Source organism: Micromys minutus (assembly GCF_963924665.1).
Source record: "Micromys minutus genome assembly, chromosome: 15".
Classification (NCBI taxonomy): Eukaryota; Metazoa; Chordata; class Mammalia; order Rodentia; family Muridae; genus Micromys; species Micromys minutus.
The window spans coordinates 49340822-49365384 of record NC_137984.1 but is presented as its reverse complement, the minus strand read 5'-3'; the positions used below and the strand labels follow the sequence as shown (position 1 = coordinate 49365384).

The 24563-nt window shown below is 46.3% G+C and overlaps 1 protein-coding gene across 2 annotated transcripts; it reads right to left on the bottom strand.

Moving 5' to 3' along the window:
• Positions 1-263: 263 nt before the first annotated feature.
• On the bottom strand, positions 264-19381 carry MGST2 (microsomal glutathione S-transferase 2; the record flags this gene model as incomplete). 2 transcript variants are annotated; one of them, XM_080929234.1, is made up of 5 exons in its annotated part: positions 19287-19381; positions 16591-16690; positions 4944-5014; positions 954-1035; positions 264-396 (listed from the first exon to the last, which is right to left on the bottom strand). In XM_080929234.1, the coding sequence occupies exons 1-5, from the start codon at positions 19342-19344 to the stop codon at positions 264-266; spliced, it is 444 nt and encodes a 147-aa protein (XP_080785360.1). In that variant the 5' UTR covers positions 19345-19381. The 2 variants fall into 2 exon arrangements, with proteins under 2 accessions (XP_080785360.1, XP_080785361.1); XM_080929235.1 differs by lacking the exons at positions 16591-16690; positions 19287-19381 and adding an exon at positions 5396-5437.
• Positions 19382-24563: the final 5182 nt, after the last annotated feature.

Here is a 24563-nt window from a genome sequence, read left to right as displayed (position 1 = left end):
CTGATGATCGACACGAACGTCAGCACACGGGTGCTCACTAAAACAGTCACACCCTCAACGTGTATCCTAAGAGCCCAGGACTACACACCTGGTGTGGGTGAGCCCACTCGGGAAACTCACTTCTCAAGCAGGGCTGGGTTCTGCAAACGGGAGCATTTTCACAAAGGCACAGCAAGACAAATAAAAGTTTTATTTAACACATGACATGTTTTCAGAGCAGTAACAAGGGCTCTACAAGCATGAAAGGGAAGAGAAAAAAAAACTTAGAAGGTCTGCCTCAGTTTCTTAGCAACATGAAAGTCCAGGTATTCATCCAGGAATCTGCTTGCTATCCCCAGGACAGCGAGGACAGTTAGCAAGGCCAAAATCCCCAGGCTCAGCCGGAAACCAGTGATCCTGTAGCGGGGTGAGCGTGAGGGAGAAAGGTGTCAAACTGAGTTGTGATTAAGACTCTGAGGTCCCGTAAAGGCTGCTCTTTGCTGGACTGCTCAGAACTTGCACGAAATGTAAAGATGCCAAGCACAGAGGTGAACTGGCCCCTGCACAGTAGTGACCAGACCAAGCACTACAGAAACAATGCTGAAGGCTTGCATAAGAGTCCAAGTGCCTCTGCTGACGGCTGGTGCCATGTGTCTAATCCCAGCACTCAGAACGGGTGATCTCTATGAGTTCGAGGCCTGCTTAGTCTACAGAGCTAGTTCCAGGATAGCCAAGGGTATACAGAGAAATCTTATCTCCAAAACAAAACAAAGCAAACTAAAGCTCCCGTGCGAAGAGTAAATACACTTCCATTTTCTCATCTCGTGACTAATCGTGAGGCTTGGCAAGACTGGTCTCAGACAACAGAGGTCACTTTTGGTCACCAGTACTCCATGTGTTCTTACTGCTTCTCAACAACAGCAGACTGACCCTACTGTACTTGCACAAACATGCCACAATTGGGCTCTCTTTACCTTTTTTCAGCAGCTTCCGCATAGCCCCAGAAATACTTGTGACGGGCATAGATGTACAGGAGACCCAGACAGGCTGCAAAAACTATGGAAGAAATGAAATCAAGAAAAGTTAGAGAACTGAATGATATTTCTCAAAATAAATGTTTCTGAAAAAGTATTTTAAAAGAAATTTTCCTGGCAAAATAAATGTGCCCAGAATATAAAGAATCCTGATGATAATTAAAAAAAAAAAATCAAAAAACTTTTCTAAATAAGTAAAGTATTTGAATATACAATTCACACAATATGATAAATAAATATGCCAGTGTAATCATATTAAAGAAAAATGTTTCAAGACAATTCAAGGTCAGCTAGTGAAAATGGCAGCAGAGCCAGTGAGATGTCTCAGTGCGTAGAGGCTAGCCTGAAGCTCAAACCCGGCTACCCAATTCTGTCTCCAGAAGCCAGGAGAGCAGAAAGGAGAGACCCAACTTCACAACATTGTCCTTTGAGCTCCCTGTGGGCTCCGTGGAACATTCTCCAACATACATATAGCATGTACACACAAGCAATAGCAATAAATAAAACGTAATCCATGTTTAATGCTTTTAAACTGCAGTGAGATGCCACCTTCAAGTACCCAAAAGAATGGCTAGGATCTTATATTTACTTTATTTATTTCTATTTTTGAGATAAGGTTTCTCTGTAGCCCAGGCTTTCCTAGCACTTTGTAGATCAGGCTGACCTTGAACTCAGAGATCCACCTGCCTTTGCCTCCTGAGTGCTGGGATCAAAGGCATGTACCACCATGTCCAGCATGGTTACAATTTTAAAGGCCAAGAGTATAAAATGAAATGGATACCGATCAAGTGGAATCCACACACATCAGTGGTAAGATGCAAAATCACACAGCCCCTGTAAGGAAAGGTCTGGAAGATTTTCTTAAGAGCAATATATCACTTAACCAACTATTCTATCCCTATGTACTCTAGAAACAGAAAGGCATGCGTTCATAAAGAGACCCATTCGAGAACGTTCACGAGAACTGTGGTTGGTCATGAACTATTCTGGAAGTTTGTCATTGGGAGACTTGATAACCAAACGGGACTGTTCTCTGTGCGCCTGCCACCCCACAGAGAATCAACACACCAAGTCTCAGTAGCACTCTGCTGTGGGCTGAGGCACTGCACCTCGGAGCACACTCTATTATGCCAAGCACATGAAGCTCTGGAGTGGGGAAAATCAGGCAGTGGACATAACAGAACTGGATGGGTGCAGGGGCAAGAGTAGATGTCCTGAGTGGTGACCATGTTACATATCTCCATAGAGATTCCTACAAGTGCGTTCCTCTGTGAAACTTCACTGAACACCTAGGATCTATGCATTTTACATCTCAGCTTATCCCCCAAATATGCAAAGCATAATAGTATGTGCTGCCACTCTGACCAGTCAAAATAGCGATGTCTTCTCTAAATGAGGCCCCTTCCTCAGCACCTCATAGATACAACCTGAGTGTCTAGAGCAGCAGACCTATGGGTTGAGATATTTTGGGAATGAATGACCTTTTTCACAGGGGTCACCTAAGATCATCAGAAAACACAAATATCTGCATTACCACTTATAACAGTAGAGAAATTGAACTTATGGTGTAGCAAAGAAAATAATTGTATGGTTGGGAGTCATCACTCCATGAGGAACGGTATTGATGAGCCACAGCATTAGGAGGGTTGAGAGCCACTGGTGTAGAGCCTCTGTCTGGGACTGTGACAGTCTGAATAAGTAAATTCACTATTTTACTTGGTCACCAAGATTTTTTTTTAATTTCTAGTTTGTGTCGGGTATTTTTCTAAAGATTTGGTTATCAGATTTACCTTTATGGGCATTATTATTCTAGAAATGGGGCTGTAGCTCAGTAGAGTGCTTGGCCAGCATGCTGAGTCCTTGGGTTTGATCCTCAGCTCCCCAAAAAGATAAGATGAAAGGGGACAAACTTCATTTCTACCCATAGCTGTGTGTGTGTGTGTGTGTGTGTGTGTGTGTGTGTGTGTGTGTGTGTGTGTGTTCCATGATGTATATGTACATGTGGGCATTTGTGCATGTGGATATGTTTGCATGTATGCACATATGGAATCCAGAGACTAACATCAGGTATCTTCTTCATATCAGATATGAGATACCTTCCTCAGTCACCACCCCCAACTTCCCAATTTTTTAGCCAGGGGCCTCTTGTTGAGCTTGCAGCTTATTGTTTAGAACCCGTCTCCTGTACCTTTTCTTGGTGCTGGGTTGTGGATGCATCAGGCTCTCTGTGTGGATGCTAGGATCAGAACTGAAGTCTTTATGGCTGGCCCTCTAAGGACTGAGCCTTTCCCCCAGCACCTTTATTCTATCAATAAAGAAGACAATGGATGGAGAGAAGAAAATTGCAGGCTTGAAAGGGTTGTGAAAAGACCTGGGGGTTCTGTGGGACAAACAGGAGTTCTGTCCTCTTAGAAAGGGCTCTTGGGGACACTGTTGGAGGGAGAAGGCACCAACGGATCAGAACATGGGAACCCAGAATAGAGGCAGAGCTGCCTGGCATATACCGATGTCAAAGATTCCAGGCACGTTCTCTGTAAGATCTACTATCCCAACCTACTGAATAATCCCCCAAAGCCAACGATCAGCCAGAAGCACCTTAGTAGGCAACTTACTTCAGGAGAGAAAAGAATGACAAGTTACCCAAGAACCCGTTCTTCTAGGCAGTCAGCCTCATTCAGCCTATCATGGGAAAATCTAAAGAGTCAAGGGACAGAGAGAGAATCCCATTATCTAACGGCACATCCCTTATTCATTGTTAATATGCCCTTAGATGAAGAGGAACAGCCACTTCCACTTGTGCCATTAAGGAACAAAAGGACGGGTTGAGTAAAGTTTAAAAGCTATTCTCTAAAGGTTACTGTATCTGAAATTCCTTGGTCGGCAGGAAAAAAAATCACCAGAAAGAGATTGATGAAGGTTCCTTGGAAGCAGCTGGATTTTAGTGTATTTAAATCTTACCAATCAAATGCCTACCCAAATGAGGCCATTGCTGTCACCAGGCATCAAAGGGGACTTTATTTCTCCAGCTAGTGTATCCGTGCAAGTCTAACCCCTGAATACATGGGAACACAAAGCCCTCAGCTCGGACAAATAGAAAGGGCATGCTTGCTAACTTGGAGCATCCAAGATGCCGTCCTCCTGGACCTTTAAACACAGCTTTCAAATATCAATAGCCCTGCTGTGTTCTTGAATGGAAGATTTCTCCACGTTGGTGAATATCAGGCCAGACAACTTACTAACATACCAGTATGCCTCTGTTTCCTCAGACGTAAAGTAGGAATCAATTATTGACTATATCATATGAAAGTTTTAAATCCTACAAATCTGTGAACTTCAATAAATGACCGGGTGTGTGGTAAGTGCCCCGTGAACATTGCTGTTGTAAAAGTGAATTGTTTTCTGTGTTCTGACTACCCAGTTCAATTAGACTATTAGATTGAAAGACAAGATTCAAGTCATTTTTCTCCCTGAGTGTCTAGCATGTAGTTTGTTTGAAGTTGTGTGTGGTCTATAGGCAGATGACGTTGGATGAGCTTTATCTCTTCCAAGATGCTAATGTTGGAGACTATGAATATGCTCAGACCCAGACTCTTGGCCCCGTACATGACAAGCAGGTATTCTTCCACTGGGCTCCATTAGCAGTGCTTGTTTTGAGAGACAGTGCCGTCAGCCTCTGTCTGACTCCTGGAGTCTCGGGTATTTACCCCTATATCCAACTGCTAGTGTTTGGGTTTACTTTTTAATTCTTGAACTAAAACTGAGGCCATCTTAGTATACCTATAATTTGGATGTATATTGGCATTGCTTCCTATAGCTAAAGCCACTTCCAACAACAGTAGCCATATAGTAATCTATCTGCCCCTTAATGTGCGTAACCCAAACACCACAGTCATCTTTGGAATGAGTTGACATGTTCTTATAATTAATTACCTTGATTGAAATACCATCCAGCCATCCACAGCGTTATGATGAATACGGGATAAAACTCCAAAGAGTTTTGCCTGTAGGGGAAGAAATAAAGATGAAACTTAACTCATGAAGAAACACACACTAATGTATTGATTTTCCATCTGCAGGTGAGCGCTTCATCAATTCAAACAAAAATAATACAAGAACTTACATCAAGGACTTAAAGGATCCTTCCACTTAAAAGGAGTCCGTGGAAGTGAGATTCAGACATTGCTCAAACCACAGAGCCAATCACAGGGCCAAGAATCATTCTCCTATACACACATCGTCACTAGTGAAGCAAACCATGGCTCTTTTCTAAGAGATAGGCCTCTAGAGCCTATATAGATTTCTATACCTTATCCAAGTAACCCAAGAGGCTACTCAAGTCACATTAAACATTTTTCTTATTAAAAGTTCTCTCACACCCATACCTTTCCATTCGAGTCTTTAAATGATTCCTCTAAAAGCTTCTGAACACATTTAACTCCCACTCTATGCAGTGGGAAGGAAGAGAGCCAGTTGGCTGACATCATTTTAAGAGCACTGGCAGCTCTTGCAAAGGATCCGAGTTCAATCCTAAGCACCCATGTGTCTGTCACTCCAGTTCCAGGAGATCTGATCCTCTGGTCTCTGTGAGCACCACACAGTGTGACACGGATTTCCATGCCGGCAAAATAATCATAGACATGAAGTAAAAATTAAAATTAGTAGACAGTAGCATGCCGTCGCCTCTGTCTGTGGGAAAGTCAGATAAAGATTTTGATACTATTTTAAGCATGAGGAAGTGGTTCTCCCGGAGCTACGTTAACTCATCTGTGAGGTGCAGTAACAGGTTAGCTCTAATTTATTAGCAGACAGCTCAGCCAGAGAAGACAGTGTTCTTGGAGCTCACTTGAGTGAAGTTAAGCAAGAATAATTTGTCATCTCTGAGCCTGGTGACACATGTCTGTCTTCTAAGCCAATTTGGGGGTTAAGGAAGGCAATGTCTACATTTACTCAAGGCCAGCCTGAGCTACCTAATGAGAATTTGTCTCAAAACAGAAACTTTAGAAATGGAGTTAGGGTGGAGTGGAGCTGGTGGAGGTCACTCAGCACTTATAAAGGACGTGAATTCAGTTCCCATGCCCAGTGGCTCACAAGCACCTGTAACTCCAGATCCAGGACACTCGGTGCCCTCTTCTGGCCTCTGCAGGCACCCATACACACGGCACATACACACAGACACGCAAACACACACAAAAATAATAATAATAAACTCTTTTTTAAAAGTTAGGCTGTTTCTTCATGTTGGGGTGTTTTTCTACCATGTACCAGGCTCTAAATTTAAACCTTGTCCTCAAAAGAAGTGAAGAAAGTAAGCAGTGAACCCCACATTCACACAAAAGCCATGTCTGCTGCCAAGTCCTAAAGCACACATGGAAATCCCTAACCTCACCAACAAAACCAGTGAGGACCCTTCGCTCTTCAGGGGCCTGGAAACTGGGAAATGGGTAGTGTTGATGTTGAAATGCTTCCTTCTCTTTCTTCTTGTCATTTCTTTGAGGCCGAGAAGGGCACCGGCGGCCCGGAAGCTCTCTTCGGGCGCCTAAGCAGAGGCTCAGCTCTCTAGCACTCCGAGAAGTGATAAGGGTTGTTTTCTCTTCTGCCCTGGCATGACCTTGGCATGTTTTCGCATGCGATGGGTTTATGAGTTTGTGAGTAGCTATGGTAGGTTGTATTTTATATTTAACTTTATATTTTTCATAGGAAGATTAACAGTAGTTAGCTACAATGAAGAACTTGCTTCCCGGCATTTCTCTTTCCAAGGAGTCTTTTCCAGAGAACAAAAGAGAAGGATATCACAGGAGAGTTGAAACCCTTTCTACAGTCAGGACAATTTCCTGACCCTTTTTGGAAACATCACCCAACTGGCCCATCCTTTATTAGATTTCATGATACACCCTAAATTCCTCCAGACGTAAAGACTGAGTTTTCCCACATCTTCTTATTCGAAATTAGCTGTGATGTTTTAAACATCTCAGAAGCATCATTCACAAAAGTCTATTTTCAGACTTTGTTTGCAGTGAATTCATGACCATGGTGTTGCATTTTGAGGAACAAAGAGATACTTTGCAGAGCCTCCTAGCCACGCCCAGTTTGGTGTGGGGAAGAGTCCAGGAGCCTGTGGTCTCTGTGGGCCTCTGTCCACAGAGGCTGACACACTGGTGTGTTTTTATGCCCCTACACGAAAGAGGAAGGAAGTCTCTTGGAAGAAAAGAGAAATGAGAGCATAGGGTGGGTGGGGGTCTTTCAGCTCAAGCTGGAGAACTCTTTAGTACACGGATCACCTTCGTGAAAGCCTTAGAGAGACTCCAGACCAGAAAGACAGCACCAGGCCTCCAGTGACAAGGCTTCAATGGCGAGAGTGCCCTGAAATCTCACCTCCCTCCACTGGAGCCCCCAAAGCAGCCCCAGGATTCGGTCCAGTTCTTAGTTAGGTCCACAGCTTTAGTGCCGTGATGAAACATCATGACCAAAAACCAAGTTGGGGGAAAGGGTTTAAAACCGGGTTGGGGGTCGGGGTAGGGGGTTCATTTAGTTTAACACTACCACAGCACCATTATCACTGAAGGAAGCCAGGACGGGAATCCAAGCAGAGCAGGAACCTGGAAGGCCAGTAGGGGGCGCAAGTGTTCTGTTTGGCCTGGATTTGAGATCCTTATCTAGAAGGTGGAACTTCAGGTTTTGAAACCAGTGCAGCCCTGATACATTGCCCTGGCTTGTCGATGCCACAATGTTTCAGGAGACAGGAGGCCTAAGGGAGAAAATGGTAAAAGCCAGAGAAAAGCTAAAAAGGCTGGATACTGTGCTGATCACGTGTGCTCAGCGTTCCTCCACACTGTGTGGAGCAGTGGCTGCAGCCTGTGCCTTTCCCGGGGTGATTCCAGTGTGCAAGCAGACACTGGCTCCATGTCTAATGCACATGCAAAGGAAAGTGGCCCTGGATCCATGCACAGACACCACCAGCCCCGCCCAACTGCACAGACTGAGAGCAAACCCACCCCAGTACAAAGGCGCACCTTTACCAAACTAAACAGGGGCCAATGTGTGTCTAGGCAGATTAAACCACATTATAAAACACAGGCCAAGACTTGTCAATCACACTGGACCACTGAAAACTGTAACACTCTCACCGGCACCCCATAAAGAAGAAACCCCATTCCTGCTAAGACCATAGCTCCAGCCAGCACTCATCCAACCATCCACTACGTGTATCTGGGGACCCGCAGCAAAGAACTCCAGCCGTTTCCCGGACTTCATCTAAGCATGATACCTACTGCATCAGACAGTCTGTGCCCACTCCAACTGCTGCAGTTCTGTTTGTCACCTCTGGGGCTCAGCCCTGTGACCTGTGTGGCACATCTTCCACTGTGTTAAACTTCTAAGAATTCGGGACATTGAACTAGAAAACAATACTGTGTGTGTTACAGAACACACGGAATGGGGAGATGGGACTCTCATCATGGCTATGAACGGAAGCTGCCACACTGCCCTGGCCTCTCTGTGGGCTACTGGGACGCAGGAGCAGCTCACTGCAAGGGAAGGGGCAGGGAAGAGTACATTTTGGCAACAAATAGTTCAGTGAAAACAGTTAGCAGGTACAGATTAACAGGAAGGTTAGGGTTAAAACAATACAGTCTGGAACATCAAGGAAGATGAATAAGAGGGGCTAGCAACTAAGAGACAACCGAGTAGATAAGGAGAGAGGAAGGCCAGAGCTCAGCGCTCTGAGCCAGAGTTAGCAGGCCAGCTGCTTCCCTGAGGCCCCAACCCCACTCCATTCTTCAGAGAATATACGCAAGGCTGGTTGCCCTGTCCTATGACAAACAGTCTACTATCAGACTATTAGGTAAGAATGTCTTCTAACCAGCAACGGCCGTCTAGTCTAGAAAGGACACCTCCGAAGATCACCCCATACAGGAGACTACGGCCCCGCCCCGAGGTAGAAGAAAGACTGCAGATTCATCCTGGCTGCTGTAATACAAGCTGCTCCTGTAAGGAGAGCATAGTTAACAGCCACTAAGACCAATGGCTAGCAGGCTCGGTCACAAGACAGCCGAGGTCAGCAGCTAATAAGGAGTAAGTCAGAGACAGACAAGGGGAGGGAGGGCTCCCACCACCCTTGACTGGGTGAGCAGTGAGCCAACAGCATTAGCATCTCCCTCCTTGGGTCAGGTGGCTCCGCCCATGACAGCCCAGAAAAACCAGTGCAACAGAAATTACATTAGTCATAGCCTCGTTTCTACTACTGTAAGTCCTATTCAACAAAAACTCCTGCACAAAACAATTTGTTAGGATTTTCCCCCCTATCCCGGAACCCCTCCCACTCTCAGAAGTTTTTCTCACTTTTTTCCTTACTGACCCTCAATAAAACTCTTTGCTTACCCGCATCTGGAACTCAAGGACCACTGTCTCGGGTTGACTTTTGGTGACCATAGATTTTCATGCCCACCCACCCCTACTCCCACCCCCATAGGATCGTTTGTTTGAATGTTTAGTCTCCAGTCTGGCCGAGTGTTTAGTATGAATGAGGGAGTGTGGCCTAGTTGGGGGAAGTGTGTCACTGAGGTAAAAGCCTGTCAGGCCAGTTAGCTCTCTGTGGATCAAGGCATAAGCTCTCAGCTGTCACTCTAGCACCATACCTGCCTGCCTGCTGCCAAGATCCCAACCATAATCACCATGAACTTTAACCTTCTGGGACTTGGAAACCCAATAAACCCTTTCTTCTACATGTTGCCTTGATCTTGTCTTATCACTGCAATAAAACAGTAACTAAAACACCCTAAGACCATGGTCAGGCAGACTTGGACCAAGAAAGGTCATGTCGTTCTCAAAAATTCATCACTTAGGGTGACCCTCTTGGTGGGAGGGAAGCCTGTGACATGAAACTTCTCTCAGCAGCTCTTCTAGTCAATAGACGGCTGGACATACAAAATGAACTTCTGATTGTAACAGCCTCATTCTCAAAGCAGACCAGCCTTAGAACCTTCCCAACTCTGTGTTCACAGTAGATAGGAAAGCTTTTCAAAATCAAAACAGGCCAGGCATTTCAATGAGGCTTTAAAGGATCTTTCTCCCTCCTCTGTTTTTGCTGATTCACTCCCGACTCAGCAGCTGCCAATTCTCAGGTGTCAGGGCCTGGTCTGTGAACTTTGGGGAGCAGGAAGTCCTGTGAATTATGGCTCTTATCAGAAGGGTCAGGGCGACAGCTTATCATGCCTAGAGAAGGCCTCTGGGTGAACAAAGGGTTACAGGAGTTCATGTATAGATGGAGACATGCCTTAATTGTTCCTTACAGGACAGGTTATATGGTGGTCCAGAACTGGAGTCCCAGCACTTGGGAGGCTGAAGCAGAAATTCCAGGCCAACCTGAGCTACACAGTGAGTGGAGGAGGGACTCTGACAGTGTGTGGTGAACATGAATATGACAGGCCATCCTAACATGGGGTTCCCCTCTTCAGCTTTAAAGGCTACCATTTTCCCATGTGCCATGACTCTGTCTCCTCTCTGTCCAGAGGCAGTCCTTTGTCCCCAGGACAAATACTCCTTCCCCCTCTATCTCCTGTCCTTGTCTCTAATCCCTGCCCTCTGTCCCTCTGGGGCAAATAAATCCCTTTTGTTCTGAGCACTTGTCCTGAACCAATACCAATCCTAACAATGAGCATCTCAAAAATAAGAATTCTTTAATTGGCTCAATCAATCTTTGTTGGGTAAGCCACCTGTAGGAATATAGCAGGAGGTGTATCCTGGTGGCAGCAGGGCCTAATTCTAACCACCACACAGCAACTGAACCTCTGATAGAAGCAGGATGAACACAGGACGGGCCACAATCTCCATCTCTCTCTGCTCCAGATTCCCCCTGCCTGCCACCAACCTCACCACTGAATCATTCACGGTCTTGGGCATCCTCTTAATCCAACTCAATGGATAAAGGGCATATAGTGCTTCCAGCTAATACCCTGGAATGGTAAGCTGTGGTACAATGGATCATGCCAGGAAATATGGGGAGACTAAGTGGGTTCAGAAACCCCATTACCCTTATACCCGAGGACGGTAGGTGTTTCACTGCTCCTGACAAGGTTCCTGTCACATGACCATAGCACCCCAGAGAGAGGACCATGATGTAGGGACAGCATCAGAAGCTCCTCCACATCCAGATGAAGCATCCCTAACATCTCAGACCAAGCCAATAATAAGCATCTGCTTTTAGACCCCAACTCACTCCAAAATGTATATAAGACCCTGTCCACATGGGATAAAGGTGCATATTTCATCAAATATTTGTCTGAGAGCTTCTGTCATATAAGAGCTGTAACACTTTTGGGGAAGGGGGTTCTCTCCTGAAGCTTTTGCCACTGGAAGCCTACCGTGGTCACTTCCTACTTGGTGGCCTGGATCTTGGCCCCTGGGCACCCCTGTAGACTCTTCCTTCCTGCTCTCACCAGCATATGCGTAGCTTCTTCCTACTGCAGAGCAGCATCAGCCTTAGACCCTCTTTGGCTGCTCTGGCCAGGCCAGAGCTCCACAGATCTCCACAGACAGTGTCCAGTACACAGACCAGCAGGAAGCATCCTTAGAAATGCTCAGGCCAGAGAGACTGCTCAGTGGGTAAGAGTACACAGGCACCAGGACCCGAGTTCAGATCCCAACGCCCATGTAGAAAGCCGACTGTGACTGCCTGTGTGCCTTAATCTTCGGCACTGTGAAGGCAAGAGACACGGTCGGCTTGGGCTTGCTGGCTGCCAGCTCAGGTCTGGGCCTCAGTGGCATGCTCTGTGTTAGAGGAATAAAGAAGAGTATAGAACAAGATACCTGATGTCTTCCTCTGGCTCTGTACACACACACACACATACACTCACACACATAGGCATGCATACACCACACACAAGCACACATACACACATATACACACACACACTCACATACACTCATACATACACCACACACAAGCACACACACATACACACACACACACCACCTACAAGCACACACACACATACACCACACACAAGCATACACACATACACAAACATATACCACACACAAGCACACATACACACACACATATACCACACACAAGCACACACACACACACACACACACACACACACACACACACACACACGCACACACAAATATTATACACCACACACACATATAGAGCAGGATACCAGTGTCTTCCTCTGCCCCTGTGGTACATGTATGCACATATCATATACCATACAAAACACATTATAAAACATTATAAAATTCCAGGCTTCACTTTTTAAGTGAGTGTGAAGAGCTAATACTCACTGTGCAGCTTATCAGAGGACTGCCCCAGCCTGCACAAGAGGAGGTGGCACCTCAGCAGGGCTTAGAGGGCTGTGAGTGATGCTGAGGTAATTCTACTCAAGAGACAGGCTGGGCGGTGACTTGGGCCCTGCTGAGACTGCACAGTAGAGACAAGTGGGTAAACGCAGTGTTCACGACAGCCGAGGACAGCTAAAGAGATTCTGTGCCAGGACAGGGAGAAAACGAAGTATATCCCTTCCTTCCTCAGAACTGAGGAAGCCAGTGTAGGAGAGACAGAGAAAAGCCTGCGACGTCCTTCTGGCCCAGGAAGTTTCTGCAGGAACCTCCAATAACGTCTACACTCCATACTCCTGACAGATGGAATCTGGATTTGCTAGATTTGTCCCAAACTTTAGAATTTAAGGCAAGGACTTGACTGGTGCTATAGAACATTCAAGAAGAAATACAGGGAGTGGGCAGGACTACCCTCTAAAGATAGCAGAAGAGCTGCCATTGAACCAGTCAAGTTCTCTTGGCGCTAAATCCACCTTGATATTACGAGGGTGCTCTTTTATTATTTTAACCTCTGTCTCTTCTACTGTGGTTAATCACACAAATAAGTGAGCCTGGGCACTTATTTTAGAAATAACAACTTCAGAGAAATGTTTAGAATGGTGTCCAGCATTGTTTCTAGGACGAAAGGGGTCCAGTTGTAAAAGAGGAGGGAGGAAACAGAATCAATGTGTGAGAACAGTGAGAAGGAACCTAGAACCAGGACGTGGCCTCAGATCTGACCTAGACACCTCATTCTTCCCAACAAGGTGCTCTTTGTTCATTCAGGCCAAAATAAACCTCACACTGGCCACTTCCTAGTCTTCTATACACCAGTTGTGGGGTTGGTTAGTTCAGGGGATTATTCAGTTATTTTTTTCTTCCGTTGGTGGGGGAAGGAGTTATGGTGCTGAACCCAAGGCAATTCTACCACTGAGCTCTGTCCCCAGCTCTTGGTTACAGGGTCTCAGTATGTAACTCCAGTTAGTCTTGTTTACATAAGGCAACCTAGTCCAGCTTACAGTCCACCCCAACCCATGTGACCACATCCCCCTCTGGGCTCTTACAAGGGGTTTCCAGAGCACAAGTCTCAGTGGAGCAAAGGTGACTGATGTTGACCTTTGGTCTTCCTTGGCTGTATATGCCACAAGGACTCTTGGTTTGTTCACTGATACAGTCCAAGCCATTATATATGGAAATAAGCATACATATTTAAGGTATTCAATGTGTGTTTTTACTTAATGTATGAAAATGGAAAAGTTCAAAATAAATAGTAACTTGAACGCAAGGAGCATAAGAGCTTGGGAAATTGAAATAGGTAGGACTTAACTTGTGTGCTTTGATATTATTAAAATTTGCCGACTCTTATTTAAACAGGAATGACGATTGCAAATTCTTTTAAGTGATTAATGAACTTCTCGAACAGAAAAGAACAAATCGTACCCATGAGACCCAAAGACATAATGGTTTAACCTCACTGACAAGAGCCATACAAGAGCAGGGTGACAATAAGCTCATGGAGTCGGAACAGTGATCAGCAAAAAAAAAAATTCCAGCTGGTAAACAGTAGGTAGTGGGGGAATTCTCCAGAAAGAACAAAAGCCCCCAAATCCGGGAACTGAAATAAAGGAAACTAAAAGACCAGCTCAAGAGCAACTAGCATGTTTCAGAAAAGAACAAAAGCACAAAGGAAAAATTGAGGGAGAATTTTTTTTTAGTCTCCCGGAACAGAGGACATGAATTTCTGGACCATTAGGAGGCCTCCTCTAGGGCTCAGCATGATATAATGCAGAAGAGATACATGGAGCACAGAGCACCCCAGAACCTCTCACAGTTCCCATACCACATGGCAAGGTCTAGAAGACAAATGTCAACAGCATCCAAAGACACTCCAGAGCGATGGGACAACTGTCTCACGATTCTGGATGGACACAGTGTTTCATATGTACATATGAACACCTCACCTGGCCCTCAGTGCTGTCAGGCCGTGACCGGCTGTGCTGTACTTAAACAGGGTAAGTCCCCAAACTCTATGAAACTGAACTTCTCTCAGGAAACATTCAGACAGGTTTCACAGAGCGGATCTGGAAAGTTCCCCTACAGGCTCCTCTGTGATCCAGAGTTGGTGTGTAATTTTCAGGGAGTGGAGGTAGGAGGGTTTAGGTCACTGGGTAGACCCTGAAAGGGGATGCTGGGACCCAGATTCTTTCTTTTTCACATGAGCCCATCAGGTGAACAAGGTTTGTCCCACCACATGCTTACCCCATGAGGTGTGTGCCTCACAATACGGCCAACAGAGGAGGATATCTAAAGCCCTGAACCAAAATAAACCCTACTCTGCAAGGTGAAAATCTCACGCATTCATCGCCGTGACAGACCAACTAACAGACGTGCTCCACGAAAGTAAGAGACCAAAGTAATGCAAAAATATTGGGATCCAGGTGATTCACACCTGAGAGTGTAAGAAAATCCTAAGATGGCGACAGGAAGGTCCAGAGTAAAAGCCATGCAATAGTTCTAAAGAGCATCTTCCACCCTGGAGCAAAGCGGGGAGAATTCAGGCAGAGCTGGCTCAAAGCAGGCACGGGATGTTAGCAGCCAATAGTGCATCTCAAGCTGCTCAGAGGACAGACTCCACTCTGTAGAAGACTCGAGACAACAAAGACAACTGAACTAACAAACTAACTGTAAGAAAAATAAAACCTGCACAAGAAGGAAACACAATTACAGAAGACCATGCCGCTGCACTTAGAATGTTGTGTACTTAACCACAATGGTACACTGGCTCAGCGTCTAATGGAGCATGGTGACCCAATTACAAAACTATGAAGAGGGAAGAATGTGACATCCTTTCATAGAAGAACCTCAACTGACAAGGCTCAAAACTGTTTACCAATAGAGCAGTAGTGAGACCACAGTGTTTAGAAATAGAAACGTTACCAAAATGGATGCCAGTGGATATGTGGGGGGGGGGGGGCAGAAGGGCATGTGAGGGGCAGGAGGATTTGTGAGGGGCAGGGGGGGTTGTGAGGGGCAGGGGGCATGTGAGGGGCAGGGGGCATGTGAGGGGCAGAAGGGCATGTGAGGGGCAGGAGGATTTGTGAGGGGCAGGGGGGGTTGTGAGGGGCAGGAGGGCTTGTGAGGGGCAGGGGGGGTTGTGAAGGGCAGGAGGGTTTGTGAGGGGCAGGGGGGGTTGTGAGGGGCAGAAGGGCATGTGAGGGGCAGGAGGGTTTGTGAGGGGCAAGCACAAAAGAGTAGCTGGTAAAGATTTGTCACTCATTGTTTCCAGGCTGTGCACATGTATTACGATGATAAAACAAATGGTTACTTCTAGGTGTCAAACACTCTGGCATCAAACCAATACTTGCTTCTTGACATATCCAAGGTATTTAAAGATGGCTAGGACTGGAGTGACTTCTCCTTGCTTGGTTTGATGCTACTTAAAATTGCATTGTTCCCTGTCAGTGGCATTCCCTATACCCTTTGAAGCTGAGGGAAAGAAAGGCCTATAAAACCTCTCTAGAAGCAAGAGGCTGATCAAGAGACCATGCTATCAGCCCAAGGGTCTTTCCTTACCAAAACTGAATTTAAGGTGTAATTTTTATTTTAATGACCAAAATGAGACAAGAACTACACAAGGAAAAATATAGGTGAACCTTACTCCTGGGCATAAAACAAAAATCCCAAAACCTACCAAAAGAACCCTGAGAAACAGGTATTGATGAAAGTGATGGTTTCCCAAGCACTGGGCTTTGGGGGTGGAATATAAAGGTCACCCTAATGTCTACAGGCAACTGTCCGTGACAGAAAGGTTCCGTGTGTCAGGAAAGGCAGGGGACACAGGATGACCAGAGACTCTGAGATTCTCGGAACATCTCATCCTTACATGCTTCAGGTTTGGGAAAATAATTCTTGGAGACATTAACAGCCAGAGAAAAGGAAATATGAATTGTTAGTTCCACCTGAGTCTTCTGAGCCATCATGGGGGCTAGAGAGGTTCTGTGATCAGCCACCATGCTTCAGAGACCCCATATTTCTCTTTTTTAGTTGAAGCAGTTTGGGTCAATAGTCCCTATTCGTTCTGAACCAAAAATTGGTAAACATCAGTCATTCAATGTTTCACGGCAGTGGAAGAGGATGAGGCGGAGCGACTCATGACAGACTACTTAACTAAAAATAAATTTAGGGGCTTCTGTATTAAGCTTTCCCCTAATCAGACTCTGTCCATGGCAGGCCTGCCTGTGTGAAAGGCATTACTTACTGTGCACGGAATATTCTCTCAAACTCCAGGGGACCTGTGACTGCTGGGGGTGCAATCTTGTGTTTCAATCTTACTCGTCCGACCTGAAAAGCAAAGTAACCTGCAAGGGAACGAGATGTCGGGTTACATTCTGGCCCATCACCGGTCACCAGTGACATGTACAGTTGGGTACCAGGGCTACCTACTAGAAATCAAATTAAAACAGACTGGCCAGCGAGCCTCAGGGAACTCTCTGTCTCTGTCTCTAGCACTGGGATTGCAGGCCTGCACCTCCATGCCCAGTTTAGGGGGGGTTGTTGTTTGTCTAATTTTGTTTTTATGTGAATTCTGGAAATTGAACACAAGTCCTTGTGGTTACACAGCAAGTCCTTTACCACCGGAATTATCTCCAGCTCCCTCCTTACTTCATAATTACCTCCTGATGTCGGCCATTTCCCTTCCCACTATCTACCCCAGTTTCCTGTCCTTGATCATCGCCTCAAACATGCTTTGGTCTCACTTTAATATCTCAACATCTACTTCTGAGGCGCTGGTGTTTAAAAAGGAATAGCTTCCTCTTGTAAAAATCCCACACCGAGTTTATGGGTTCGGTCTCTCCTCTGTGAGTGTTCATGGAGATGTTTTTTCTCCTGAAACGGCACACTTGCCCTTTGACAGGAAGTCAGAACTGAGCCTGGCTTGGGAAGGACTCCCCTAGCCGGCTCCCTCCCTTCCCTTTGGCTCCGCCCCTAGTCCCCACCCACCCCACCCCACCCCAGCTGTTGCTTAGGAGATGTGTTTAAGCAGCGGAAGTAAACATGCTATGTAAGTAAAGCTAAAGTGATCTGAAAGAGAGGGGTGGGTACTGTCCAAACCTCCACAACACCCTTACTGGGCAAAATAACTGGACGAGCTAGTAGCTCACGGGACCAACCAAAAGAAGGGGGCCCTGTCTATTATGAAGAAACTGGAACTTAGCCTTTCTGGCCCCCAGGACCCCCGCCCCGCGCCTATACTGTTTATCATGTCGCCTAATTTGCTTCATAGCCCTGGAGGAAACACCTAGGGACGGGAACAACGAAGCCTGTGCGCTCCTGGATTAGACAATGAGAAGTAGCCCAGAAACACGGGGCTTCTGAAGGCCTTGTAGACATTTTAAGAGGTCAGTTTCTCTCAAGGCTAAAAGCCCCGATCTATACGCTGAGCTCGGCGTCTCAGGAAGAGCACAGAGGCAGATGGCGCACAGAAAGTGTGGACAAGTTATTACATCCCTTCTGCAGAAAGACCGAGTCTCTCTTATCTTCCCTCTTTGGAGGGCTGAGGGATGCTTGTGGGCTAGGGACAGTAAGGATACTTCCTCCACCACTGAGGACCGCTCAGTCAGTGACTGAGCCTTCCCTGGGGAAGCCACCTCTGTTTGGCAGCTTCTCTCTGCACATAAGAAGTTTGGGACTAGAACAGTGGTAAGGACCTATTCTGGGCCAGTGGCCATGGAGGTACTTCCTACTCAGGATCCTGTTTAACTTTCTGTGCTGAGGACATGGAAAAGCAAAATATCCCGGCTTGGAGCAGTCAGCTTCCGGAAGGCTGGACCACACAGGTCCTGGGGTCTGTCTTTAAAGCCTGAGCTGTTTGTCCCTTGGAACAAAGGTGTCCTAATCCTGTGAACAACAAACTTCCGTTGAAGTGGCTAGCCTAAACAGTATCTTTCTGTCTCTCTGTCTGTCTCTGTCTCTGTCTCTGTCTCTGTCTCTCTCTCTCTCTCTCTCTCTCTCTGTCTCTCTTTCCCTCTCTCTGATCTACACCCAACAATTAAACATTTTTTTCTGCCACAAATGTCATTTTTCTGGTGTCTTCCTGTTCTCTTCCATCGTCAGACTGCCTCACTTCTGATCCCAGTACACAGTGTCCTCAGCAGGAGCCGGCACACAGAGCTGTGGGGAGAAAGCCTTTGTGGAATTCTTCAGGGGTTGGTAGCAAATTCCTGCTGCATTGCGCAAAAGCTGCTAAACAAAACATGTGTTTGAAGGTTTAACTTCTGCCCTTATCCACGAAGCAGAGCAGCCTTTTACTTGTGGGAGTGTGCGGCCGCACTGCCCCCAGCTCTCCACCCAGAAAGAATAAACAGGCTTTTTCTTGGGAAGAACCTGTGCTCACTAAGCATGTGAGGAAGACAGCGTGAGATGTATAACTTTGCTCCTGGGGAGACACAGTCCCCACTGACCCAGCCAGATGTGGGTGTGGAGTCATCTCAGTGGAGAAATCTTGTGATGTTTAGGATTCATTCTAAGCTGCATATTTCTGTAGAACTTGACCCCGGTGATCGTATCTGCCATGGGCAGTTTGTCTTACAACACAACAAGACACAAATGCTGAATGTTTACAACCAGCTTTAGGAACAGGCACAGTTTCCTGGTGAATGGGCCTAATAGTTATCTGTGTTCTCTTTTCATGTGTTCACACCCCTGCCTGAGACTCCTGGTGCTCCCTGCACTGAGGTATGAACTGTCACCCTAAATGACACAGAGTCAATGGGTTCTGAGGCCCACAACATCCCTGAGAAAACTAATATCTGGAACATTCCCAAATTCTACCCATCTCAGGGAAGGAGTGGGCAGGCCACCCTGAACAGTCTCTGCTGAGCACCCAGGACTACCAACAAAACACACACACACACACACACACACACACACACTTCCCACTTCCCATCTTCTTACTTTGCTGACAGGCAGAGAGAAGGGAGACAGCAGCCAGCAGGCTGGAATGCCCCACCATCTTTCTTTCGCTCTCTGATCTCTTCAGAACTGTTTGTAGGAAGTCAGCTGAAGAGCGTAGGCGCTTTAGGCCCCTGCGAGGCTGATCTTCTCCCTTAGAAAGCAACAAAGTTGAGTCAACAGAGTTGGGGAAAAAAAAAGAGTAGGATTCAAGGTTGGGTAACAACCTTTGCACTGGAACAGAAAACCACAGAAGCAGGCGAGGCTGGGCTGCTGGCTCAGATCCATATCTGGTTCTCTCTGAACACACCCTACACACACCCTACACAGACACACACCTTACACACACACACACACACACACACACACACACACACACACACATACTGATCTCTCCCAATTCCTCAACTCCAGCTCCCAAGAGACAAATTAAAAATAAATAAAAGCCTGAAGCCTCTGGAAGCCTAATGCATCCGCTCTGTTTGATACGTCAATTTTGATATTCTCTTTCATTGGGGACGCTGGCCCGCTGGTTTTTGCGAATTTGTAGTTACTACCTTATGGTCCTGAGGTGTTTAACCACATCCTCAATGAGCAAAGCTCGATGCAAAGGATCTAAAAGACACCATCAGCCCAGAGGCTGGGCCTGGTGCTGAGGCGTAGCTGTGTGGATGGAGAAGCTCCCGTCTGCCCAGGAAGCCATGCCAGTACATGTGCTATTCCCAGGTGGCTTAAAGATGCCCTTGACCTTGTATCAACAGGTCTCTCCCGCTCCCTGGTATCAATCTTGTCGTGTTCCTGTGCCCCACTCACCAGAAACCTCCTGCATCTGTTTTGAGGCAGGTTAATCCTGGGCACAAGGAGCTTCTAGCTCTAGAAAGGTAGAAAACAATGTGGTTTCACTCGGGGACATTACTGACCCTTCTGCAGAGACAAAATTTCTACACGATCTTACCATGAGAATATTGCTGCGGAACCAACAAAAGCCTACAAAACTGGAAGGTTTGGTTTTATTTGTTAAATATGTGTTGTTGTGTGTATATTATCTGAACCAGCAGACATAACAATGGGCCACCGAGTAGAAGGACCAGGGATAAGAAATTAAGATCAAAGCTGGGCCAGGGAGGTCTGTGCAGGCTAATCACGTATGCCAAGCAAGTTTATCAAGAAGCATGGTATCGTAAAAACCTATTTTGGGGGGAAATCATGGCCAAGGTCAGCAGAGAGCTAAGTCAGACAATGTTGACGAAAAGAACACAGGCTACCTCAGACACTGCTGTTTTAGGATGCTAACCACAGCCTAGGGTAAAGACTCAGGTCCCAAAAGCCACAGTCTTGACTCCACTGAGCACAGACTCCAGGATGAGGCAGGCTTACAAGTCCATTCCTGAAAAAGGACACAGAACTAATGTTTATTTTGTCCTTTTCATCTGGACCTCCAAGTTTCTCTGTGTGTGTCTGTGTGTGTGTGTGTGTGTCCCACGAGTGTGCTCGCAGGTATGTGTATACAGGTGTATATGTACAGATATGTGTGGATAGGTATGTGTGTACAGGTGTGTGTGTGTACAAGTATGTGTGCATAGGTATGTGTGTGTACAGGTATGTGTGTACAGATGTGTATATACAGGTATGTGTGTGTACAGGTATGTGTATATAGGTATGTGTGTACAGGTGTGTGTGTACAGGTGTGTATGTGCAGATGTGTGTGTACAGGTATGTGTGGATAGGTGTGTGTGTACAGGTATGTGTATATAGGTATGTGTGTACAGGTGTGTGTGTGTACAAGTATGTGTGTATAGGTATGTGTGTGTACAGGTATGTGTGTACAGATGTATGTATACAGGTATGTGTGTACAGGTGTATATACAGGTGTGTGCAGGTATGTGTGTACAGGTATTATGTATAAGTATGTACATTTATAGGTATGTGTATTTACAGATATATATATGTATGTGTATATATAAGTATGTGTGTGTACATGTGTATGTATGGGTGTGTGTGTTCAGGTTGTGTGTGTACAGGTATGTGTGTATATAGATATATATTTGTGCAAATGTATGTGCAGGTATATGTGTGTACAAGTACAACTATGCATATGTGTACAAGCATGTGTATATTGGTATGTGTGTGGACAGGTGTATTCTTATATAAGCATGTGTATGTTCATGTATGTGTATGAACAGGTATGTGTGGCCACACCCCACATGTGGAGATCAGAGCCGATTGTCTCCTCCCACTGTAGAGTGCAGGGAATGAGCTTGGGTCTTCAGGCTTGAATTGAAAGCACACTTACCTACTGAGTCCTAGAGGTTCTGTAACATCTGCAGGCTGCAGAAGAGAAGACGTAGAACGTCCTTTCCTTCTCTTCGCCTTCCCCGGCACTAGAGATTAAACACGGGCCTGGACATATCAGCCACGCACCACAGAGCAGCAGCCAGGGCCTGTGGGTGCTAGCCGCTCGCCGCTGAGGCCACCTCAGACGGTCCTCGCAGATGTCTAGAGGAGGGGACTAAGAGAGTAAGCACCGCATTCACAGTCGAAGGTAAGTGCTCTTCCAGTGTGTCATCCGAGCCACTACAAAAGGACAGTACTAACTACTCACCAAAGCCATTCTCTGGATGAGGCAGGTCAGGGGCTGATAACAGAAAGATGCTTCTGAACTATGGGGACAAATTGTTTGTATAGGAAGGAATCATTAAATATAGCTATTCTGGACGCTCTAGACTGGGAATGGAGCTTCATAGAACAGCACCTGCTCAGCACAGGCTGGGCCCTGGAATTGACCCCATCACTTTAAAGTGGAATTCTGCCTGGGCAGTGTAGTAAGTAGAACACGTCTGGAAACAGATGTGGCTATTTCTGCATAATTCTGCTAACTGATGTAAAGGAATGGCATCTATCACGAAATAAATGTCTTCTCCAAAACATTCTCTGCTGCCCATCCCCCAGCCTCTCCCCTTCCTCTCTGTCTTCCAAACAATGACAGCTTGTCCATCATCCCAGAGAGTGGAAGGCGCTGTGGCAGCTCTCTCCCAGCTGCCAGCATGCCGTGTGACAGAGGAACAAGACTGAAGATACACCTCCTTCCTGGAGTTACCCAGGAGCAATCACGGGTAACTGTCACGGATGCTCCAGTTGACTGCATGATCCTCAGGCCAGCTGACAAGCCTCAAACCGACTGGGCGAGCTTGAAAGGAACACTCAGAAAAGTGAACTAGGAAGTGTGCCCGTTTCTCATGTAAGGTCGGGGAAACAGCAACAATAGGATAGAGTATGCCATTGCTTATGTGTTTTCCAAGAGCCCCTCCAGAACATCGGTGGTACTGGGTGACTCGTTAATGGTGGGGCCTAATCTGGAGTGGATGGTACGTGCCTTTACTCCCAGCACCCAGGAGGCAGAGACAGGCAGATCTTTCAGTTTTAAAACTACCAGGGCTACATAGACAAACGCTGTTTAGGGGGTGGGAGAGGTGGGCATATTGGGAAGAAGTTAGGCCACTGTGAGAATGTCCTTACGAGAGAGACTGGGACCTTGCCCCCCCCCTCACCATGAGACCAACAGGCTTGCTTTCCATGTAACAGCCTCCGACCATGAGGTATGGTGCTACCGCAGGCCCAGAGCAACAGACCAGGAGCCGATGTCCTCTTTCCCTTTTAACCTATTTTTCTACAGTAACACAAAACTAAACAGTACAGACTATCCTTCCTGCCATTGAGAAACGGAGGCGTTTGGCACTGTCATCCGATGTGAGGGAAAGCTGACTAAAGAGGACAAAGGCACTTTACTGTTTTGAGGGGTCATCTGCCCTAGGCATAGGGCACATGGCTTCTAGCCATGTTAGGACAAGCCTTGGCAGAAACTTCCCATCATCCAACACTGGAGTGTCATGCCAAAACCCAAAGATAAAAGAGCAAAATGCAGAAAATGGAAGGTCAGTCCTTCGAAGTAAGGAAAGGTACCGTTCCTGAGTACTGACCTATGCTCATAGCCTGGGGTAGGAGTCAGAGGCTACTCTTTCCTGCACATGCTTTTTTCTTCAAAGACAAGCGATAGTTCTGTCCTTCCAGAACTCCTCGGACATGCAGATGAAATAACACGAGGGAGCAAACACAATGCTGTCCACAGGCATCACCGCCCATGTGTGATATCAAAACCCATGGCTGCCAGCCTCCAATAAGGACAGAGAGACCAGCCCTATGTGTTGATGAGGCCACACCATGTCATAACACAGACTCCAGAATGCAGGCATCATTGCCAAGGCTACATGGGTTCCCCCAGAAGACGGGAAATATCATCTGAATGGCTTCACAGTGGCTTTTGACAGTAGTAGAAGGTCTCAACCTGAGTCATCTTAAGTTTATTTAAGGGTTAGGAAAGGATAAATAAAAGAATCCAGAGGCTAGTGAAGGGAAATAGAAATCCTCTTTCCAACTCCCTCAAAGCCCTGCAGCTCTACACAACACACACACACACACACACACACACACACACACACACACACACACACATCTAGAGCCACACATGTCCTTTCCTGCTCTTAGCCACACATACCAGCACACATTCATGCTTATACATACATGCATGCATACTTACTCAGCACCCATATTCACACAGGCACATAGTGATGCATATAAAAGGTAGCCAGTTTCCACAGTACCACACATTAAATAAAAGTTTGGCTCATATGGTGGATGACATGTTGCAGTGAAACTAATGTGATGCTTTGTTTCTAAGTAATGTTACAGTCGTCTTAATTGGGACTGTTTTCAACTGGACAGTGTACTGGATTACATGTATTAAAACAGGATTGTGATGAGGACTCTGCCCTAGTCCCTGAAGGCCAGGCTCAGGGTCTGATAAACTCAACCAGCCTCAGAGCAACGAGAAACTTAGGCCCAAGTCAAGAGCCTGAGGTGCTCAAGGTGGGCCCAGGGTCCCTGATGTAATCTTGGTGGCTCCCAGCAAATTGCTGGGATCATGGTACAAGTATGTACATGGAACAGGTGATCTACACACGTGAGCACGAGGCCTGACGGAGCTACAGAGTGCCCTGTCTTAGGAGAAGGACCCGGAAAGACAGTGTTGCAGCTAAGAGCATGTACTGGTCTTCAGCGTCCCCACACAGGTGCCACACAGCTATAATCACTTGCAAAGCCAGCTCTTGGAAGATTTGACACCCCCTGGCCACCCTTCTGAAGTCACTTGTGTGTGTGTGTGTGTGTGTGTGTAAATAAATCTTTAAGAAACCTATTTTTTAAAGATAATGAAATAACGAAGAC